We start from the raw sequence: 20,058 nt of genomic DNA on the forward strand, positions 1-20,058 counted from the left end.
ACGGAGCGTGAATGGTGCGGAGTTCTCGAAGCCGCGATCGCGATGCGTCATCGCTACATCAAGCTTATGCTAAAGCTCCGTCACAAGATCTCCCGTCTCCGGCCCCGAGGCCAGTGGATTCGTAAAAGTTACTAAAAAGGGAAGAGCACGCATGGTTAGACATGTGTCGACATGTCATGTCGACACAGATCTGATTCAGTACGCGCGCGGCACACGGTGATGAAAAGTTATTTTTTATGCGTGGTGGTGTCGCCTCATTTGAATTGAAGGTGTCGTGGGAGCGTCAGGCGAAAACACATACAGCCACCATTCTGGCACGAGGAGGAGGCGAAGCCGATCGTCCAAATGGTGCCGATGGAGTGTAAAAATCAAGGAAGCGCAGCGTAGCTTGGAGGAGATGAAACAAATGTCGACGTTTTGCACGGGGACGCACTTGCAGATGCGCCTTGGGACACCAGCAGCGATGAAAACTATAAGGTCAGGCCACACAGTAGTTATCTATCTACCGTCTCTTGGTTGATTTTTTAGTACAGGTGCTCCTTTGTACATATGCTTGAGTTTTGAAGTGAAGCGCACATTTTAATAAGTCGGACCAAGTAGAATACTGGATATGGGGATCATAAACATAATAATGAAGATGTTGGTGTTTTTTCCGTGACCCACTCCACCCCTCCTCCCGTTCCACCTCCCCATGCAATTTTTTTCGAAAATGGGCATGCTCACACACGTCACAAAGGTCAATTCTTGATAGATACGATACATATTACAAAGAATAAACATAATGGAACGAACACTGAAGATCGCAATGGAGAGGAGGAGGAGGAGGAAGGTAGTATTTTACTTTATAAAATTCAGTGTCTTTCCCTCAAACCAGTGAAAATTCAGTTCTTGTTGCAGTAGGTAGTCGTCAGGCGAAATTACTGGTCAGTCGGCGACACGCATTTTCAACAAAAATTTGCGTTTCACCTTCTGGGAGAGTATGCGTGTACTCGAGTCTCATCCTGAGCACGTGTTTTTCTTCTTTTTTTCAGCTCCAGTATAGCTGTATTTTTCATTGCAAAGCTGTCCTCGATTGTTGCATTTGTTGTTCAAACGAAGTGGACATTCAATCATGAAGGCAGAGGACATAGGAGCCTGATTGGAGTTTCTCGTGGCATAGGACGGCCACACAGAGACCGTACGCACGATGCTGAGATCAATTTGTGCGATATCAAAATTGTTTGTGATCTACCACATCGAGCAGAACGGGATCCAAACACAAGCTTACCGACGGTTAGGCTGCCGACCTGACTGGACAAATGATCCCTGGCTTCACCAGACGCCAGAAGTCGGACACCATGTCCTTTGCCGCGACGTCCATCTCCAAAAAGAACTCCATCTTCGTCGTGAAAAGGCTTGAAATACTCAATATTCAACCGAGATTCGCGGTCTCACCCTTTCTCAGATCGAATCATTTTTTGTTGTAGCAGTTGCAAGGCAGATCCCCGCCACTACTTCAACAGAAGATGGCTCCAAAGCATGCCTGGAACAAGCCATATCGAGGTTGCAAGCCACCCCTCTCAGCAAGAAATTCGAAATTTCAATGGTGGAAGATATACTATGAAGAGAATTTCAAAAAGTATGTTTCGTGGAGCGATCGCTCAACCTACGTCATTCAAACTTTGCAGGATGATTCAGACGTACATGCTAGGTATGGAACCACAGAAGATGATATCATAGCTGACACACAGAGTCACACACACAGCAGATTCGTGTGCACAGATACTAAATTAGTGGACGTCGTCATCTTCTTCCCGCTGATCTCAAATGTACTATGACGTGCTATTTCGCCTGACGATTTACTATATAAAATTCAGTGTCTATCCCTTAAACCAGGGAAAATTCAGTTCTTGTTGACATCATCATGATTTCATCAAGCTCAGGTATCAGATGAGAGACTATAAAGTTTACTCTTCGAATGCAATGTACATGTGAGGATCTGCCTTGCAACTGCTACAACAAAAAATGATTCGATCATAGAAAGGGTGAGACCGCGAATCTCGGTTGAATATTGAGTATTTCAAGCCTTTTCACGACGAAGATGGAGTTCTTTTTGGAGATGGACGTCGCGGCAAAGGACATGGTGTCCGACTTCTGGCGTCTGGTGAAGCCAGGGATCATTTGTCCAGTCAGGTCGGCAGCCTAACCGTCGGTAAGCTTGTGTTTGGATCCCGTTCTGCTCGATGTGGTAGATCACAAACAATTTTGATATCGCACAAATTGATCTCAGCATCGTGCGTACGGTCTCTGTGTGGCCGTCCTATGCCACGAGAAACTCCAATCAGGCTCCTATGTCCTCTGCCTTCATGATTGAATGTCCACTTCGTTTGAACAACAAATGCAACAATCGAGGACAGCTTTGCAATGAAAAATACAGCTATACTGGAGCTGAAAAAAAGAAGAAAAACACGTGCTCAGGATGAGACTCGAGTACACGCATACTCTCCCAGAAGGTGAAACGCAAATTTTTGTTGAAAATGCGTGTCGCCGACTGACCAGTAATTTCGCCTGACGACTACCTACTGCAACAAGAACTGAATTTTCACTGGTTTGAGGGAAAGACACTGAATTTTATAAAGTAAAATACTACCTTCCTCCTCCTCCTCCTCTCCATTGCGATCTTCAGTGTTCGTTCCATTATGTTTATTCTTTGTAATATGTATCGTATCTATCAAGAATTGACCTTTGTGACGTGTGTGAGCATGCCCATTTTCGAAAAAAATTGCATGGGGAGGTGGAACGGGAGGAGGGGTGGAGTGGGTCACGGAAAAAACACCAACATCTTCATTATTATGTTTATGATCCCCATATCCAGTATTCTACTTGGTCCGACTTATTAAAATGTGCGCTTCACTTCAAAACTCAAGCATATGTACAAAGGAGCACCTGTACTAAAAAATCAACCAAGAGACGGTAGATAGATAACTACTGTGTGGCCTGACCTTATAGTTTTCATCGCTGCTGGTGTCCCAGGGCGCATCTGCAAGTGCGTCTCCGTGCAAAACGTCGACATTTGTTTCATCTCCTCCAAGCTACGCTGCGCTTCCTTGATTTTTACACTCCATCGGCACCATTTGGACGATCGGCTTCGCCTCCTCCTCGTGCCAGAATGGTGGCTGTATGTGTTTTCGCCTGACGCTCCCACGACACCTTCAATTCAAATGAGGCGACACCACCACGCATAAAAATTGACTTCTCATCACCGTGTGCCGCACGCGTACTGAATCAGATCTGTGTCGACATGACATGTCGACACATGTCTAACCATGCGTGCTCTTCCCTTTTTAGTAACTTTTACGAATCCACTGGCCTCGGGGCCGGAGACGGGAGATCTTGTGACGGAGCTTTAGCATAAGCTTGATGTAGGGATGACGCATCGCGATCGCGGCTCCGAGAACTCCGCACCATTCACGCTCCGTATCCGCAGAACAGTTCACCCTTTCTGCGCTTCAGTTTTCCAGCCAGGCTTTCGCCTGAAAGGCGACCTTAGGGATGGCGCGTACTGAAACAGATCTGTGTCGACACGTCTAAGCATGCGTGCTCTTCCCTGTTTAGTACGGAGGATTAGCAAGACGAAATTCGCGTTCGCATTCGCAAACATTTTTCAGTTCGCGAACTGGATTGCGTACTTTCGCATATTTCGTTCGGAAAAGTAGTCGGAACACGAATCGCGGATTCGTGTCATGGCAGTCATAAATTTACCACGCTGTACTGTCTGTACACAATGTACGTCGTGTCAACGTCATGCATGTGCGAAGTCTGTTTGCTAATCCTTCTCATAACGCGAATTCTGTCACTGAGTTCGACTTTCCTTGGAGAGTGAATGCGAACGCGAATTTCATCTTGCTAATCCTCCGTAGTATCTAATTACTTTTACGAATCCACTGACCCCGGAGCCGGATACGGGAGATCTCGTGACGGAGCTTTAGCAAAAGCTTGATGTAGCGATGACGTATCGCGATCGCGGCTCCGAGAACTCCGCACCATTCACGCACCGTATCCGCAGAACAATTCACCCTTTCTGCACTTCAGTTTTCCAGCCAGGTTGTCGCCTGAAAGGCGACCTCAGCCGTGGTTATTTATTTCGATCAACTACTTCTCGGCGATTTATTCCGTAATCTTCATTCGTGAACCGCCACATCGTGAACGACTGCGAGAGAGATCAGCAAAGTGGACGGCGCGATGCTGGTGCTTTCTGCACGAGTTTCTGGATGACGAGTTCACTGAAATTCTGCGAAGGAAACAGCGACTGCGGTGATTTCAATCCGCCAGGAGGCACTCGAGAACGATCGCCCAGGAGTTGCTGGTACCCCGTGACAATTCTCCATCGCATTGGGGTGTTGATTTCAGCACCAGGCCTTCTCTGTGTTGCGCAAGAAGCAACAGGAGTTCTCTGACAACAAACTTTGGACGCGAAATGCGTGAGTCGACTAGGATTTTGAGGCGCTGCCTCCTTTGGAGTTAGAGCTATTTCCTCTTCAACATCACAAATCGACAACTGAAGGAAAGTGTTATGTAGCTGGAAAGTTTATTCCGTCCTGAGATTATTTGAATTTATTTGCTTGACATTCGAACCGAAGCACACAACAAGTCGGACCAAGTGTACTTGAAGTATCTACTTTTTATACCCACTCCCATCCGGGGCAATGATCAGGTACAACCATTGGGGTACAATCATGATGTCATACCCCCTTCACCACCTCCAACACCCGAAAAATCATTTTTGTACGTAAAAACCGGGCGCCCGGTTTTTTTACCCCCAAAAATGGGGTACTATCAATAGTACCCCATTTTTAAGGGCTGGGCCATGTACCAGTCACAAAACCCGCCCGACACATACTACTCCTCTACTAAAGTATACCCACTGGCCAGTGGTTATGTTGTAGCTCTACTAAAGTATACCCACTGGCCAGTGGTTATGTTGTACCTCTACTAAAGTATAACCACTGGCCAATGGTTATGTTGTACCTCTACTAAAGTATACCCACTGGCCAGTGGTTATGTTGTAGCGCTACTAAAGTATACCCACTGGCCAGTGGTTATGTTGTAGCTCTACTAAAGAATACCCACTGGCCAGTGGTTATGTTGTACCTCTACTAAAGTATACCCACTGGCCAGTGGTTATGTTGTAGCTCTACTAAAGTATACCCACTGGCCAGTGGTTATGTTGTAGCTCTACTAAAGTATACCCACTGGCCAGTGGTTATGTTGTAGCTCTACTAAAGTATACCCACTGGCCAGTGGTTATGTTGTACCTCTACTAAAGTATACCCACTGGCCAGTGGTTATGTTGTACCTCTACTAAAGTATACCCACTGGTCAGTGGTTATGTTGTAGCTCTACTAAAGTATACCCACTGGCCAGTGGTTATTGTAGTGGTTCTACAAACGCACCAAAGACATCTTGTAACTAGCTTCGTTACTACAAATCACAAGTGTGTGGGAATACAGAGAACGACAGAGAGATCAAAGGAAAAGCCAGGCAGGCAAGTACAGCTAAAGTGCGTACGGTACAACTGGCATGTCGCACAGCGCGGCCGGATGAATGCATACATGTTACATAAAAGGATACAATGACAAACAGTGGGATGTGCATCCACTACATCTCCCCTCTGAGATTAAACAGGCTATAATAGAGAAGATGAGGAGTCCAAAGACTATTCGATAATGTAGGTATTGTTTGTAGAGCAAGTTGCAGTGAAAGAGTGATGTGCAGAGACGACGGCAGATACGACTCGGCACGTTGCTGAATTAGCATGATTCAATGAGGCGGTTGACAGGCTGAGGAGCTCTAGCAGAGCGACGGACTGGATCAGCTGCTGTGCCACCGTACTCAACCTCGACTGTCGGCTTCTCTGCTTCTAGCAGTGGCAGTCGGATCAAGTGACGACGATTGCGGCGAACAGTAGAGTGACCAGACTCAACGAGGTAAGAACGATTGGACACTTGCTCTACTATCTTGCCCTCCCGTTCGAGATCGGTGATGAATACACGGTCATGAAGCTGTAGAGTCGCGAGAGGCTTAGCTGCATGCCGTTGGTCGTAGTGCAACTTCTGCTGTTCCTGGGACTGAGTTTCCGATTCCAGAATACTAGGGAGATCAGGCCATTTCGGTTCCAGCTGTTCAGTCGTTGCAGGTAGACCGGTACGGAGCTGGCGGCCATACAACAGCTGACATGGGGCATAGCCGTTGCTCAGCGGTGTCGTGCGGTAAGCCAAGAGTGCATCTTGCAGGCTTTCGGCCTTCCGCAGGAGATTCTTGGCGGTGCGAACTGCACGTTCCGCTTCGCCATTCGACTGAGGATACCGTGGACTGGAAGTGCGATGGGTGATGTCGTTTGCTGTGCAGAACTCAGTAAACGCTTCGCTGGCAAACTGAGGACCGTTGTCTGTAACCAAGGTGGACGGGAAACCATGCTCGGCACAGATGCGGTGCAGATGCTTGATGACAGCAATCGAGGTTGTGGCAGTCAGCGGTACGACATCGAGGTAACGCGAGAGATAGTCAACAATGACGAGGTAAGTCGTGCCGTTGAATTCCATCAGATCTGCACCAACCGTGTGCCACGGCAGTGTTGGGCGTTGGACGGGTTGCAGTGGTTCGGTCGACTGGACGCGGTGTTTGGTGCACACTTCACACGTAGCGACCATCGTGTCGATTTGCCTTGACAAGCCTGGCCACCAAATGGAATGGCGGGCGCGAGACTTGCACTTCGTTGCACCTTGATGTCCCTCGTGGAGCTTCTCGAGCATCTAAGGCTGCAGAGAGGGTGGCATGACAATGCGGAAACCATGGTACAGCACACCTTGCTCACAGGACAGTAACTGGCGTTCATGGAAGTATGGGCGCACAGTGTCGTCGACATCACGTGGGTTGCACGGCCATCCGTGTTGGACGAAGTGGAGGACTTGCTTGAGTGTCTCATCTTGTGTGGTGGCGTCAGCAATGTCACGGGCTTTACCATCCGACACGATCTCGCCGATGTAAGACGCGAGGTTGATGCTGATCTCGTCTTGGAGACTAGGCGTGTCGTCACAGGCGAGCGGAGCGCGAGACAGAGCATCGGCAACAACTAGCTCTTTGCCAGGGACATACACGGCGGCTGGATTGTACGTGAGCAGGCGCATCAGGAGGCGTTGACATCGCATCGGGACACGGTTCAAATCACGCGTATTGATCAGCGGGATGAGTGGTTTGTGATCCGTCTGGACAGTGAGGGACGAGTTGCCGTAAATGTAGCCGTGGAATCGCTCACAAGCCCAGACAACAGCCAAGCACTCCTTCTCGATCTGCGCGTACTGTTGCTCAGTAGTGGTGAGGCTGCGTGAGGCAAATGCAATGGGGCGCATTCCGTCGTCATGCTCCTGCAATAGGACAGCTCCCAAGCCGTAACTGCTGGCATCAGCGCTGATGACCGTGGGCTTGGTTGGGTCGAAGAACGTGAGGCAGGGCGCATTGGTGGCAAGCTGTTTGAGCTTGTCCAGGGCCTGTTGTTGTGTAGCAGACCACTCCCATGCGGTGTCATGCCCCAGTAGAAGACGCAGTGGAGCGCTGACTTCCGAGAGATTGGGAATGAAGCGTGACATGAACGCGAACATGCCGAGAATGCGCTTCAGTTCCGTGACGTTCTTGGGCGGCTTCAGATTAGCGACGCTGGACACTCTCGCTGGGTCAGGGTGGAGACCTTTGGCGGAGAAGATGTGACCAAGGAACTTCACTTCGGCCTGACGCTTGTGACATTTCGTCATGTTCAGCGTGACGTTGGCTTTCTGCAGGATGTCTAGTACGGCAGCTAGGTTACGGTCGTGTTCTTCTCGCGTACGGCCAGAGACAATGATATCGTCCATGTAGACGAACACGCCGGGGAGCTGGTCCAGAAGGTTGGTGAGACGCTTCTGGAAAATCTCAGGTGCTGATGTGATGCCGAATGGCAGTCGCTTGAAGTAGAACCTGCCGAACGGCGTGATGAAGGTGGTCAAACGGGCAGAGTCGGGACTGAGTGGGACTTGCCAGAATCCGTTAGCAGTGTCCAATGTCGTGAACACAGTCGCTCCGGCCAGTGAAGACAGGGCATCTTCTAACGTTGGCAGCTGAAATGTCTCCCGCTTGACAGACGCATTAAGACGCTTCAGGTCGACACAGATGCATACCTTGCCGTTAGGTTTGAGGACGGGCACCATAGGCGAACACCAGTCTGTGGGTTCGTCGACACGCGCAATGATGTCGCCATCTTCCATGCGGTGCAGTTCTTCACGTACTTTCGAATACAGGTGATGAGGAACTCTGCGAGCTGTGAGGCAGTGATACGGTGTGGCGTCGGAAGTCAAGTGAATCTGCGCAGCAGGACCAACCATACACTGTACGAGTGGGACTGGACCTTGCACTTCAGCCAGACGCTGGACTAGACCCAGTGCTGTGCACGCAGATCGGCTGAGCAGGCTAGTGCTGGCACCATCTAGAACAAAGATGGGTATGGTAGTGGACTGGGATTGAAAGGAGCAGTGAGCCTCAAATACACCCAGGACCTGCATAGTCTGGTCATTCGCTCCTCTCAGCTGAGCACTAGTAGCAGATAAGGACGGCTTGGGCTGCAGTGTATTGTATGATTGCACGGACATGGTAGAGACATCAGCTCCAGTATCTAGCTTGAACTGGACTACACTCTTTCCGATAGCTAGATCTGCCAACCAGGGTGAATCACTTACACTTTGTGCGCACGTCGTGTGGCCAACAAATAGAGAGTCCGGAGAGTCGTTCGTGACGGCAGAGGTGGACGGTTTCGATCGGCAAACTCGCGCGAAGTGGTTGCGCTTGCCACAGGCTTTGCAGCACTGGCCTCTGGCTGGGCACTGATCGCGTTGCGAGTGGTGGCTTCCACCACAGTTCGGGCACTTCGATTCGGTCGCAGGCGGCGTTGCTGCAGATTTGTAGCTACCATGCGGTCTGCTCTTCGGCATAGATCGACCACCACGGTGCGACTGGACAGCTGAGGCTGAGGCATCATCATCTGAAATCGAGCTGGCGGCGGCCAAGCCACTGCGCGATTGGGCTGCAACCTGTTGCTGGACAGTTTCGGCGTGCCGTGCGAACGCAACAACTTTGGCGAGAGTTTGCTCGCTCTTGTCTTTCATCTGCAGCTCCCGACTCACCCGCTTGTCCAGCATGTGGGCGACGAAGCGGTCTCTGATACGCTCATCCTTCGTGCCAGCAAACTCACAATACTCTGCAGCTTTGTACAGAGCACGGACAAACTCCTCTACTGTCTGGCCGGGTTGTTGTACAAGCTGTTCAAATTTAGCCCGTTCATGAACAACATTGGTAGAGGGGCGGAAGTACGTGTCGAAAGCACTGACGACCTCGTCATATTTCTTCTTGTCGTCCTCGGATAGTCCGAGTTGGTACTCGAACAAGGAGTCGGCGTTGGGTCCGAGAGCATACAACAAAGTGGCCACCTGAGTTTCTCCCGGGTCGGAACTCAGTTTGGTGGCAGCACGAAAACGGGTGAAACGGAGTTTCCACGCGGGCCACTGGTCCGGTGAGCTGAAGTCGAAAGGCGCTGGAGGGTTGAAACGAGCCATCACCGCTCACGAGGCCAAAGACTACAGGAAAACCAATTCTGACACCATGTAGTGGTTCTACAAACGCACCAAAGACATCTTGTAACTAGCTTCGTTACTACAAATCACAAGTGTGTGGGAATACAGAGAACGACAGAGAGATCAAAGGAAAAGCCAGGCAGGCAAGTACAGCTAAAGTGCGTACGGTACAACTGGCATGTCGCACAGCGCGGCCGGATGAATGCATACATGTTACATAAAAGGATACAATGACAAACAGTGGGATGTGCATCCACTACAGTTATGTTGTAGCTCTACTAAAGTATACCGTGTAGACAGTAAACCTGTAACTAAGGACCACCCCTTGGGGCAAGAAGAAACGGTCTTTAGTGGCAGGTGGTCTTTAGTTAGAAGTTGCATCGCTCGACCCTATATGGATCCCATCTCTGATATGTATGTCAAATAGTAGCTAATACAATATCCCACCACTTGCGCAATGCTATTTCTCCTTTGAGAAGTAGCATCGATCATGGAGCAGGTTCGAGCAGGTGCTCTCCAAGACGTTTCCTTTCATGTTTGCTCATGGGAGCACTTGAAACTATGCCAGGTGCAGTTCAGTCCATAGTCAAAATGAGATTGCGTTAATTCGTGCAGCTGTAGTATCGAAAGAGTCCATTCAGGACAGAAAATCATCAAAATTTCGAAGAAGTGGCTTCGAACAACCTTTGATTTCCTGCACTGCTGTCGCTAGTTACATGTCAAAAATCGACTTTGGGACAAGAAAAGGCGGCCGCTGGATGCGTTCAGCAGGTAGTCGCTTGTCACAGTGCATTTTTGTATATGAGACCGTCCGTGCCTGGCGAAGTGGTGTGTAGCAGCAGGCTGGCTGTTAGTCACGGTGGTCTTTAGTTACAGGTTTTACTCTATTATGGCTTTGAGGCGCAATGTTCACCACATTAAAATTTTACAAAGAGAGGAACATGCAATTTTCTAGGAACATCTTTGACAGCGAAGTGACGCTGGATGAGCACATGCTCAGTTTATAAGAATAAATAAACCAGTGATCAGAACAAACAGTTTCACGCTGAGCACTTTGGCCAGTACTCACCTGTCGTGGCTTATAGACATTGAACATAACTTTGCCGTGCAAGAGCGACGGATCACACCACAGTAAAAACTGGACACAATGAATGCTGCCATAGTAGCATGCTGCCAGCATCAGAAGAGCCTGAGTATGCAAGCGCAAATGCGCACACACGCACAAACAAGCACACAGATACGTACGTACGTACATACATGCACATACGCACACGCTGACATGCACACACACACACACACACACACACACACGCACACACACGCACACACACGCACACACATACACACATCATTAAAACACATGTTTTGCACGCACGTATGCACATAAACAGTCACACAGGCGCGTGCGCACACACCGCACACACACACAAAAACACACATACAGATACATACACACATATACACACACATACACATACCAAACACGCAAACAAACAAAACAAACAGATAAAGATACACACATGCTAGCATGTTCAAACACACGCACACCCAAACACACAAAATAACACAGACAAACACAAACACACGGACATTTGCATGCTCGCACATACACGCACGCACACACATACACACACACAGACACACACACACACACAAACACACTCAGAACTCAGAACTCAGACATGCCCATCATCACGGAAGCGATGATAGCTACCAGCTATGTTAGACATAGCAAATTGAGCTAGGATTACACCATTCAACAGCTTGCAAGCATGATGATTTAACCGCAACTAATTTTAGCCTGGTGTCCACCGCACAGCTGATTGAAGTGGCTTTTTCTGGCCAGTGAATCCCTATTTTTCATTTTCTTTCTCCACTTTTACACACAGAAAGACACACACACACACACACACACACACACACAAAGAAACACACACAGGCTAGCACACTCAAATACGCACATACCCATCCAAGTATGTACGCACACTCCCGCATACACATGTGCACGCGCACACACACACACACACACACACACTCACACATACACACACACCTCAGACCTCAGACCTCAGACATGCCCATCGCGGGAGCGATGATAGCGAACAGCTATGTTTTAGACATAGCAACTTGTGCTGGGATTACACCATCCAACAGCTTGCAAGGCTGATGAATTGACCGCCACTATTTTTAGCCTGGTATCCACCACACAGCTGTTTGAAGTGACTTTTTCTGGCCAGTGAATCCCTATTAATTTTTTCATTTTTCCATTTTTTTCTTTTTTTTCTTTTTCTACACACACCACACCACATACTCCGGCATACACTGGCTGTTGGTAACCACCCAGGAGAATGAAAGAAAAGTCAGGAAGAGTCTGAGAAAGAGAAGAAAGACGTGTGTGACCATAATCGTCGAGAATCGAACCCGCAACCTATCGATTGGAAATCGCTGCACATACCACTGCACCATATGGGACACACACACACACACGCACACACACTTGTACTTGCTCACTGCCAAAACTGGTCACGTGAGTCTCACCGGGGAGGGGAGAGAAACTCCAAAGGAATCTTGGAAAGATGACTCAATTAGCTATTGAACCGCCCAACGGCCTACACCCTGAAATCCGCAAACTAGCGTGGACTTGAAAGTATCCAACTTATGGGCTCACAACACCTCAGTAAGTGGGAGAGGACAAGGTGACGAAAAGGATTGATGGCATCAAGGTATCCGTCCCGGGATCCAACTGCAGTTACCTCTGCCCCCAGTGAAGGTAACACTTGGTACTAGTGCGGGTGGCTAAATAATGTAGTTTGGTCCTACAGATGGATCGCGGCACGGTGATCACGGCACGGCGGCACGGTGCCAACGAGTGAAGAAATCATTCGGCGTGCTCGGCAAAGACATGCCGAAAGCGTTCAACACAATATCCAGGCACCGTTTGCTCACTATATTAGCTAGCTTCCTTGAGAATGATGAGGTCACCATTATGTCCTAGCTACTCAGGAACACGTCCCTTGAGGTCCGGTTACCTGGAGGGAAGAGCGAGCAGTTCCAGACCACCTGAGGTACACCACAGGGTGACTCACTATCACCTGTCCTATTCATTATCTACCTGGAGGCATTGCTTTGGGAGGTGAGACAGATTATCTGCGCAAGACCCGATCGTCTGACTGCAAATGTATTCAAGAGCTCCTGCCCGACATTGCAAAGTGCCTCAAAGCCTGGGACCTCAACATCAATGAATCTAAAACAGAACTCACAAACATCATATGGCTCAACGACAGAGTGTGAGAGGAATGGCGCCTCACCATTGGTGACCACGAGGATGCTGCGCGGAGAACGCAACTCGCCACGGCTGCCCTGCACCGACTCTTGGCATTATGGATATGTGGTTCCATTTTAAACGAATCGCTGAGAGTACGGCTAAACAAAAACATACATCTTACCAGTCCTGTGCTACAACAATGGGACTTGGGGCCTCACTGGCACCGCTATGCATAGAGTTGATGCGTTCCATAGACAACAACTGCCAAAGGTTATTGGCATACGGTACCCAGCTAAATTCAAGAATAGCACCCTGTCCAAGAGGACAAACTCAACACCACTTGGTATCTCGGTCCTGAGAGCCCGCTGGCGTCTGTTTGGGCACGTGCTGCGGCTGGACCAGAGTGCACCGGCGAACCTTTCAATGTGCTCCTACTTCAAGCCATCCACTGAGCCTACCTGGAGGGGCAGGCGGGGCACAACTCTGCCGGTCGTGCTCAGACACGATCTCGAGCTGGTTGGGAGGACCCTCAAGACCTCGGCGAATCTTGAGGAGCTGAGGAGCATCGCCCAGAACCGCGGGGCATGGAGCTACCTTTGCGGCCGTATCCTAGAGAGATATGTTACTGCTCACGGAGGGTCCCTGGCAATGATCAGCAAATTCAAATTCAACTCGGTTGAGCTGCTGGTTTGCTTGTTTTAATTGTATTCTATTTTCGTCAGGCAAGCACCTAGAATTAATTCCTTGTTTCAGGTCACTTCACTCATTCGTACCAGGGTCGGACGGTCGGGTTTATTTTAGCTGCGGGCAGGGGTGTATGCATGTACAATTGTGCATATCGAATAGCTTTTCTCCATCAAGCCAGTCGATCAAATCTGACTGTAGTCGATCCAGCGTAGCCATTGTCCCATCAGATCCAGGTCCGGGGCCACGTCCCCTCCAGGACCAGATCTTGGCCTCGCTGGCAAACGAGTCTGACGAGCAGCTCTCACCGAAGTCCTTGAAAACTTCTGCCAATGAGCGACGCAGTGGCGGAGCTGATGCTGTTTCAGGACCGATTGAGAATCGGAGATACAATGTAGAAGACAACGTCGTCACCAAGTGCTGCAGGCTGCTTCTGACTCTGAAGTCGATGTCTGGACTGCTATACATATTTTGGATCGTGTGTGTACATAGTCTACCTTGTAGTCATGCACATTTGCATGCACTAAAAAAAATTGCGGTCGGGTGAAAAAAGACGGTCGGTCGGGTGACCCGAAACAACGAATTAATTCTGGGTGGCCTCACCCGTTTTATATCGCATATGTTTTTATATCGCTATCAATATCCTGTTTGGCTGTTGTCGCTTCGGCTTATGCGAAAGCTGTACATGCTGTGTATATCTACATTGCATTTATGCCGACGCGGAGAACCTTCTAATAATAATAATAATACTTCAACATGCCAATATATATATATTTCACGATTCGCGTGAGACTCGGCTGAAAGCCGAGTTTTCCGCATCCGCCGTGGGAACGCCACCACCCTCTAGGATCAAAGTTCAACATGCCAATGTCCACTCGCAACCATGGAGCCGCGGTTCATCTAGCTCCTCCTGAGCCTGCCTGGACTGATAAATCTGTAAAGGCAGAAACAACTCGAAATAGCCGTTTCCTAGGACTGGGAAACAGTGAGAGTCTACGAGGAGGGCAGCGTATGTGACAGCCTTGCAGACGACGAAAGACTTGCCAATGCAGCCTCCACAGGTCGTCGGCTCAGGCAATTACAACCCAGGGAGCGGTTCCAACCTGAGATGCCACACCTAGGCAGGAATGTTCGTGCATCCAACATTAGCAACAACGCCCAATTCGAGCGAAGGCCATCAGGCCACGGACTGTTTGACAACGATGGCCGAACCCCTGGCAGCGCCCCGCATTGCTGGACCTGCCAGCAGGTTGGGTCACGTAGCATTGCTCCCAGTTCGGCCGAGGCAGTAGTCGCCAACCACACTGGACTCAGCAACCACAAACCACTGCTGGAGCTCGTCGACGGATGGACGGAGCATGAGTTCCCGGACTGGCTGGAGTCTGACGAGATAAGTGCTTGTGACAGTAACGTTCATGTGCGGTTATTACACCCCGTTGCCTTTTTGGGGAATATTGGTGCCTCAGATTTTGTTTTATGAATTATTCCTTATGGCTATTTTTTGTGTGTTGTCTCCCCGCCCCGCCCCGCCCCAGTTCCGGGCGTGACCTAAATCTTCTAATAATCACTCCAGTGTTGAGTCTGACCTAATCCTTCTGTTGTTGCGTTCGGGGGCTGTGGGAGAAAATGCTATCCATGTAATTATCCCGGTGGGCGTGGTCCCTAAAAGCAATGGAAACTTGAGGTTGATTATAGACCTCCGCTTCCTCAATAAGCATTCGGCCAACGTTCATTTTAGAGTTGAGTTGAGTTGTTTTTTAATCACCTTGCCCCCCCCCCCTCCCATGTGTAGTCCGCCCTCTGACAGGCTGCCTTGTGTTGTCTCTTGGTGTGATTTTCTTGTGCTTGCTGCCTATGCTGTTCTGTTCCTGTCTTTTTTAGTATAGAGTGTTTTTTCCGTGTGAATTGCCAATTCAATGAACTTACCCTTACTCATGTGAAGTGAGATGACCGACGAGCAGTGATGATAAGGGAGGGAGATACCCAATGGGCAGTGATGATGAGGGAGAAGCCCAAAGGGCAGTGATGTTAACAATGGTTGTCTCAGCTTGTCTGTATGCATGACGGTATGAGGCGTGAGGCCGTGTTAACATGACGCCTGGGTCGGACGGTGCAGCGGTTGTCACCCCCAGTCCCCTACTCAATTCACACGGCGCATATTGTACACAACAAGCATCTTACCAAGAGTAGATAAACAAGACTGTGCAACTCCGGTTCTCTCCTGCACACTCTGCAGATACCTCGTCCCACGGCGGAATCTTTTTGTTGACGTCACCTTTTTTCCAGAAAAGCGCGCATTTTGCCGCAGAGCAGTGTGAGAGCACGTGCTGGACACCGACCTTGTAATGTAAAGCCCGGCCAAGTGCACGAGGCAAAACTTTCCAAAAGACTCGCAGCGCATGCGTCGTAGAAAAGATTACGTCAACAAAAAATTCCGCCGTCGGCGAACGCATCCAGGAGTTGCACACTCTTGTTTATCCAATCTTGATATTACACAGAGGAAGGTCAGACCCCTGGAAAGTGCACCGGGTGGGGGAGTCTGGAACCCATGAAGTAGAATGACCCCCCTTGATGTGTACAGTGTACTACTTCATGCTGCTCTTCTTACGTCGTACTGACTTGCGTCAGTACTTATGCATTCTTGTACATCATGACGTATTCTCTTCTGCTGTACCTGATTTAGCCTGTCGTGCCTGCGTGCGCAAGGCACGCGATCTCTTTTGTTCCTTAGTTCTTTCTTGCTGTTTTGTGCGGAAAGGAGCGTAGTTTTGATGGCTCCTTTGCTTTGTTCTTATTCATTGTATAAACCTTCGGTATGTAATAATAATAGTCTAATTCTCCCACAAAGTGGTACCAAAACCCGGCTTAGATTAGTGTTAGTGTCGCTTGCTGAGAATGTCGTCTTCTGTCGGTCTGTCGTTGTTGAAAGCTTTTGGCGGTGGCCGGAGCGAGGACCTTGAAACTTTTCTGGCAAAATTTAAAGTTGTTGCCAAAATACAAGGATGGCAGACGAAGGAGAAGCGAGCTGAATACTTACCACTATTTTTGGACAAGGATGCTTTTACAGTATGGTCTCAGTTAGATGATTCGTCGCGGAAGGACGATACATTGATTTATGAGCAGTTGCGTTCTGCATTTGGCAGCACGAAGGAGGAAGCATATGTCAAATTTGTGCGTCGTCAGCTTAGAACTGATGAGACTGTCGATGTTTATATGGCGGATCTGCGACGACTGTTGCGGTGCAGTGGCCATACAGAGGTCAGTGAGGACCCTGTGCTAAAACAGCAGTTCCTGTCCGGATTACCTGTGGAGTTTGCCGGACAGATTTGTTTGCAGAACGCGGCGAGCTCATTGAAGATTTGCCAGTGTGCGGATCAGGTGAAGGCATTACGGTCTGCGCAACGAGTGACGCGCCAGTTTCCAAGTTCTGTATCAGCAGCTGCCAGCAGTAGTAACAAAGGATCCTCGTCTACTGCTGTTCCATCTAGTGTATTGTGTTTTCACTGCAAGCAGTCTGGGCACAAACGTAGTTTATGTCCCCAATTGAAGGGCAAGTGCTTTCACTGTAAAGAGAAGGGACACATGCTGGCCAACTGCCCCAAGCGTAGCAAGCAATCGACCAGCGCGGCCAAGTCAGGAGCTGACACTGGTGTTTGTTTAGCCGTGACTGCCACATCGTCCCCGTGTAGCTTGCCACGCATTTATGTGGACGCACGGCAGAGTGAGGCTGATGATGTGCATCGGTTGTCAGCAGCTGTAGACTCCTGCTCCAGCAACTCTCTGATTGCAGCGTCAGCAGCGTCGGCCATGGACCTGCACATCATGTCTGATGCCACTCAAATTGTGGATGTTAGTGGTAAGGCAGTGCAGATACTGGGACGTGTTTGTGTTGAAGTCGAGCGTAGCGATGAAGCTGTTGAGCTGCCGCTGACGAAGGCCGACTTTCTTGTAGTCGAGCACCTGTCGTCAGTCATGGCAGACATGATAATCGGCTTGAATATCATTTCGGTTCACCAAGGTGTACACTTGGAGTACAGCGACGTGGACAATGTGCTGTGTGGTGTGGGCTTTGGTCCGCAGCAATCTGACCTACCGACACTGTCGACTGCTCCAGTAGCTGCTGCCAACAAGCTGTCTCGTCATGTCGGTGTCACGCAAGACGAGAACGTTGTGCGCCTTAGTATGGACGACGGTGAAGCTGTCTTTGACCCGCAGCGTGGCTATTGGGAAGTCGAGTGGAAATGGAAAGGCGGACAGCAACCTACTTCTTCCATCGGCAGTGGACTTGGCGAGTATTCCCGTGGGAAGTCGACGTCATCGCAAGAGCAGAAGTTTCGTGACGAAGTCGCCATGTGGATTGACCGTGGCTTCATGGTGCCTCACGACCCTGCTATCCATGGTGAGCCAGCTGCTGTGTTGCCCCTGCTAGCGACCTGCCAAGAACACAAGACGTCGACACCGGTCAGGCCCTGTCTGGATTTCCGTCTTCTCAACAATCACATATTGTCTCATCCTGGCAATGACGTTCCGGTCTGTGGTGAGAAGTTGAGAGATTGGCGTTCCAAGAGTACGGAGCTGTCAGTAGTGGATATCCGGAAAGCGTACTTGAACGTCCGACTGCATCCAAGTCTGTTCCCGTATCAGACCATCGTGTGGCAGGGAAAGACTTACTGCATGGAGCGGATGGCCTTTGGTCTTAGTGTGGCGCCAAAACTGATGGATGCTATTGTGAAATACTCCATCCGTGAGTTTCCCGATGCTGATAACTTTATCGACGACATCATTGTTCCGTCCGAGCAGTCAGAGTCTGTGTCTGCTTGCTTAGAGACCTACGGTCTGCCTACGAAGCCTGCTGTGAAGCTTCACGAAGCCATTGTCCTTGGTTTGAAGCTGTCATCTGCTAGTGACGGAGTGCGCTGGCAACGGCGCGACATCACAGACATCGAAGCACCACAGTTGGCAACCAAGCGGAATGTATTTCAGTGGTGTGGGAAGCTGACCAGCCACTACCCCGTCTGCTCATGGCTGAGACCGCTGTGTTCATGGTTGAAGCGGCTCGCATTGTTAGTTCGTGGCTGGGATGAACCGCTGCCAGAGGAGCTGACTCGGCTGTGCCAAGAAGCTATGGTGCGCGTGCTGGCGGAGGACCCAGTGCGAGGTGTTTGGAACATCCCAACTGCTGCCACCTGGAGCGTGTGGTGTGACGCTTCGGATATTGCAACCGGTGTCGCTATTGGTGTTGGTGACCAGATCGTGGAAGACCAAGCGTGGTTACGGAAGCCGAACGACCGTCGTCACATCAATATTGCAGAGCTGGATGCTGCTATCCAGGGTCTTGCACTTGCGTCCAAGTGGAATGTGCAGAATCTCGTTTTGCACACCGATTCGAAAACCGTCTATGGCTGGCTGACGTCACTGTTAGATAATTTGAAGCGTGTGAAAGTCAGCGGATTGCAGCAAGTTCTTGTTGAACGTCGTTTGCAGATCATTGAAGACCTGGTCGCTACATCGGACATGATTGTCAAAGTAGTGTGGGTTCCGTCGAAGCAGAACCTGGCGGATCAACTGACCCGTGTGCCCGAGCGGTACATGCGGTACTGGAAGCAGCAGCAGCAGCGTGAGACCGACGCATTGGCGGATAGTGTTGCCACTGTCGCTACAGCTGCCGCGATTTCGACCAGTCCTGTCCCGTTAGCTGAGATAGCTGCTGCACAGAAGAACGATCCAGTTATTTCGCGTGTCGTTGCGCAGTTGACTGCTGGTGAAGATGTCTCTGTTGATGCGTACTGCAAGGTCAAGTCTCAACTGTCCGTAGTTGATGGCGTATTGATCCGTACGGTCAAGCTTCTTGTGAATGATGAAGTGTCTGTGCCTGTTATTCCGTCGTCTTTACATGAGCGTGTATTAGTGGCTGTTCATCGTGTCACTGGCCATGCGGGATGGGAAACCATGTGGCAATTTCTGCGTTCGCATTGTTTCATGCCGAACATGTCGTCATTGTGTCAGCAGTTCGTCAAGGCGTGCGGTCAATGCCAAGCAGCGAATCCTCGTCGTGGCCCTCGTGCCCCGCCAGCGCGTGCTGTGATTCCGTCCCATCCGTGGGAAGTCGTGCAGATTGACATTTTAGAACTAGGTGGAGATGATCGATTTCACTGCGTTCTAGTGTGTGTGGATATGTTCACTAAATATGCCGAAGTCATCCCGTTACGTCACCATGATGGTGCTAGTGTGGCGCAAGCTGTTGTGTCTGTGTGCTGTCGCTGGGGACCGCCCCGTGTAATTCGATGCGATAATGGAACAGAGTTCGCTAACGTCATCGTGGAAGCCCAATTCACCAAGTTTGGTGTTACCGTATGTCATGGAGCTGTTAGGCACCCTCAATCGCAGGGAGCAGCCGAGCGGTTCAACCGCACGCTACTTACCTTGATTCGGAAAGTACTGCGAGAGTCAAGAGATTGGCGTTCTGATCTCGAT

The 20,058-nt window shown here is 49.8% G+C and overlaps 1 protein-coding gene across 1 annotated transcript in view; it reads right to left on the bottom strand.

The window, feature by feature from the left end:
- LOC135827048 (poly [ADP-ribose] polymerase tankyrase-like) overlaps nt 1-20,058 on the bottom strand; it is a 102,696-nt gene that overhangs the window by 52,937 nt on the left and 29,701 nt on the right. Inside the window, exon 4 of the mRNA XM_065339571.1 lies at nt 10,705-10,824. Coding sequence (XP_065195643.1) covers nt 10,705-10,824 — 120 coding nt within the window. The remainder of the gene's footprint in view (nt 1-10,704; nt 10,825-20,058) is intronic.

The sequence above is a fragment of the Sycon ciliatum genome, chromosome 11 (assembly GCF_964019385.1).
Source record: "Sycon ciliatum chromosome 11, ocSycCili1.1, whole genome shotgun sequence".
Taxonomy (NCBI): Eukaryota; Metazoa; Porifera; class Calcarea; order Leucosolenida; family Sycettidae; genus Sycon; species Sycon ciliatum.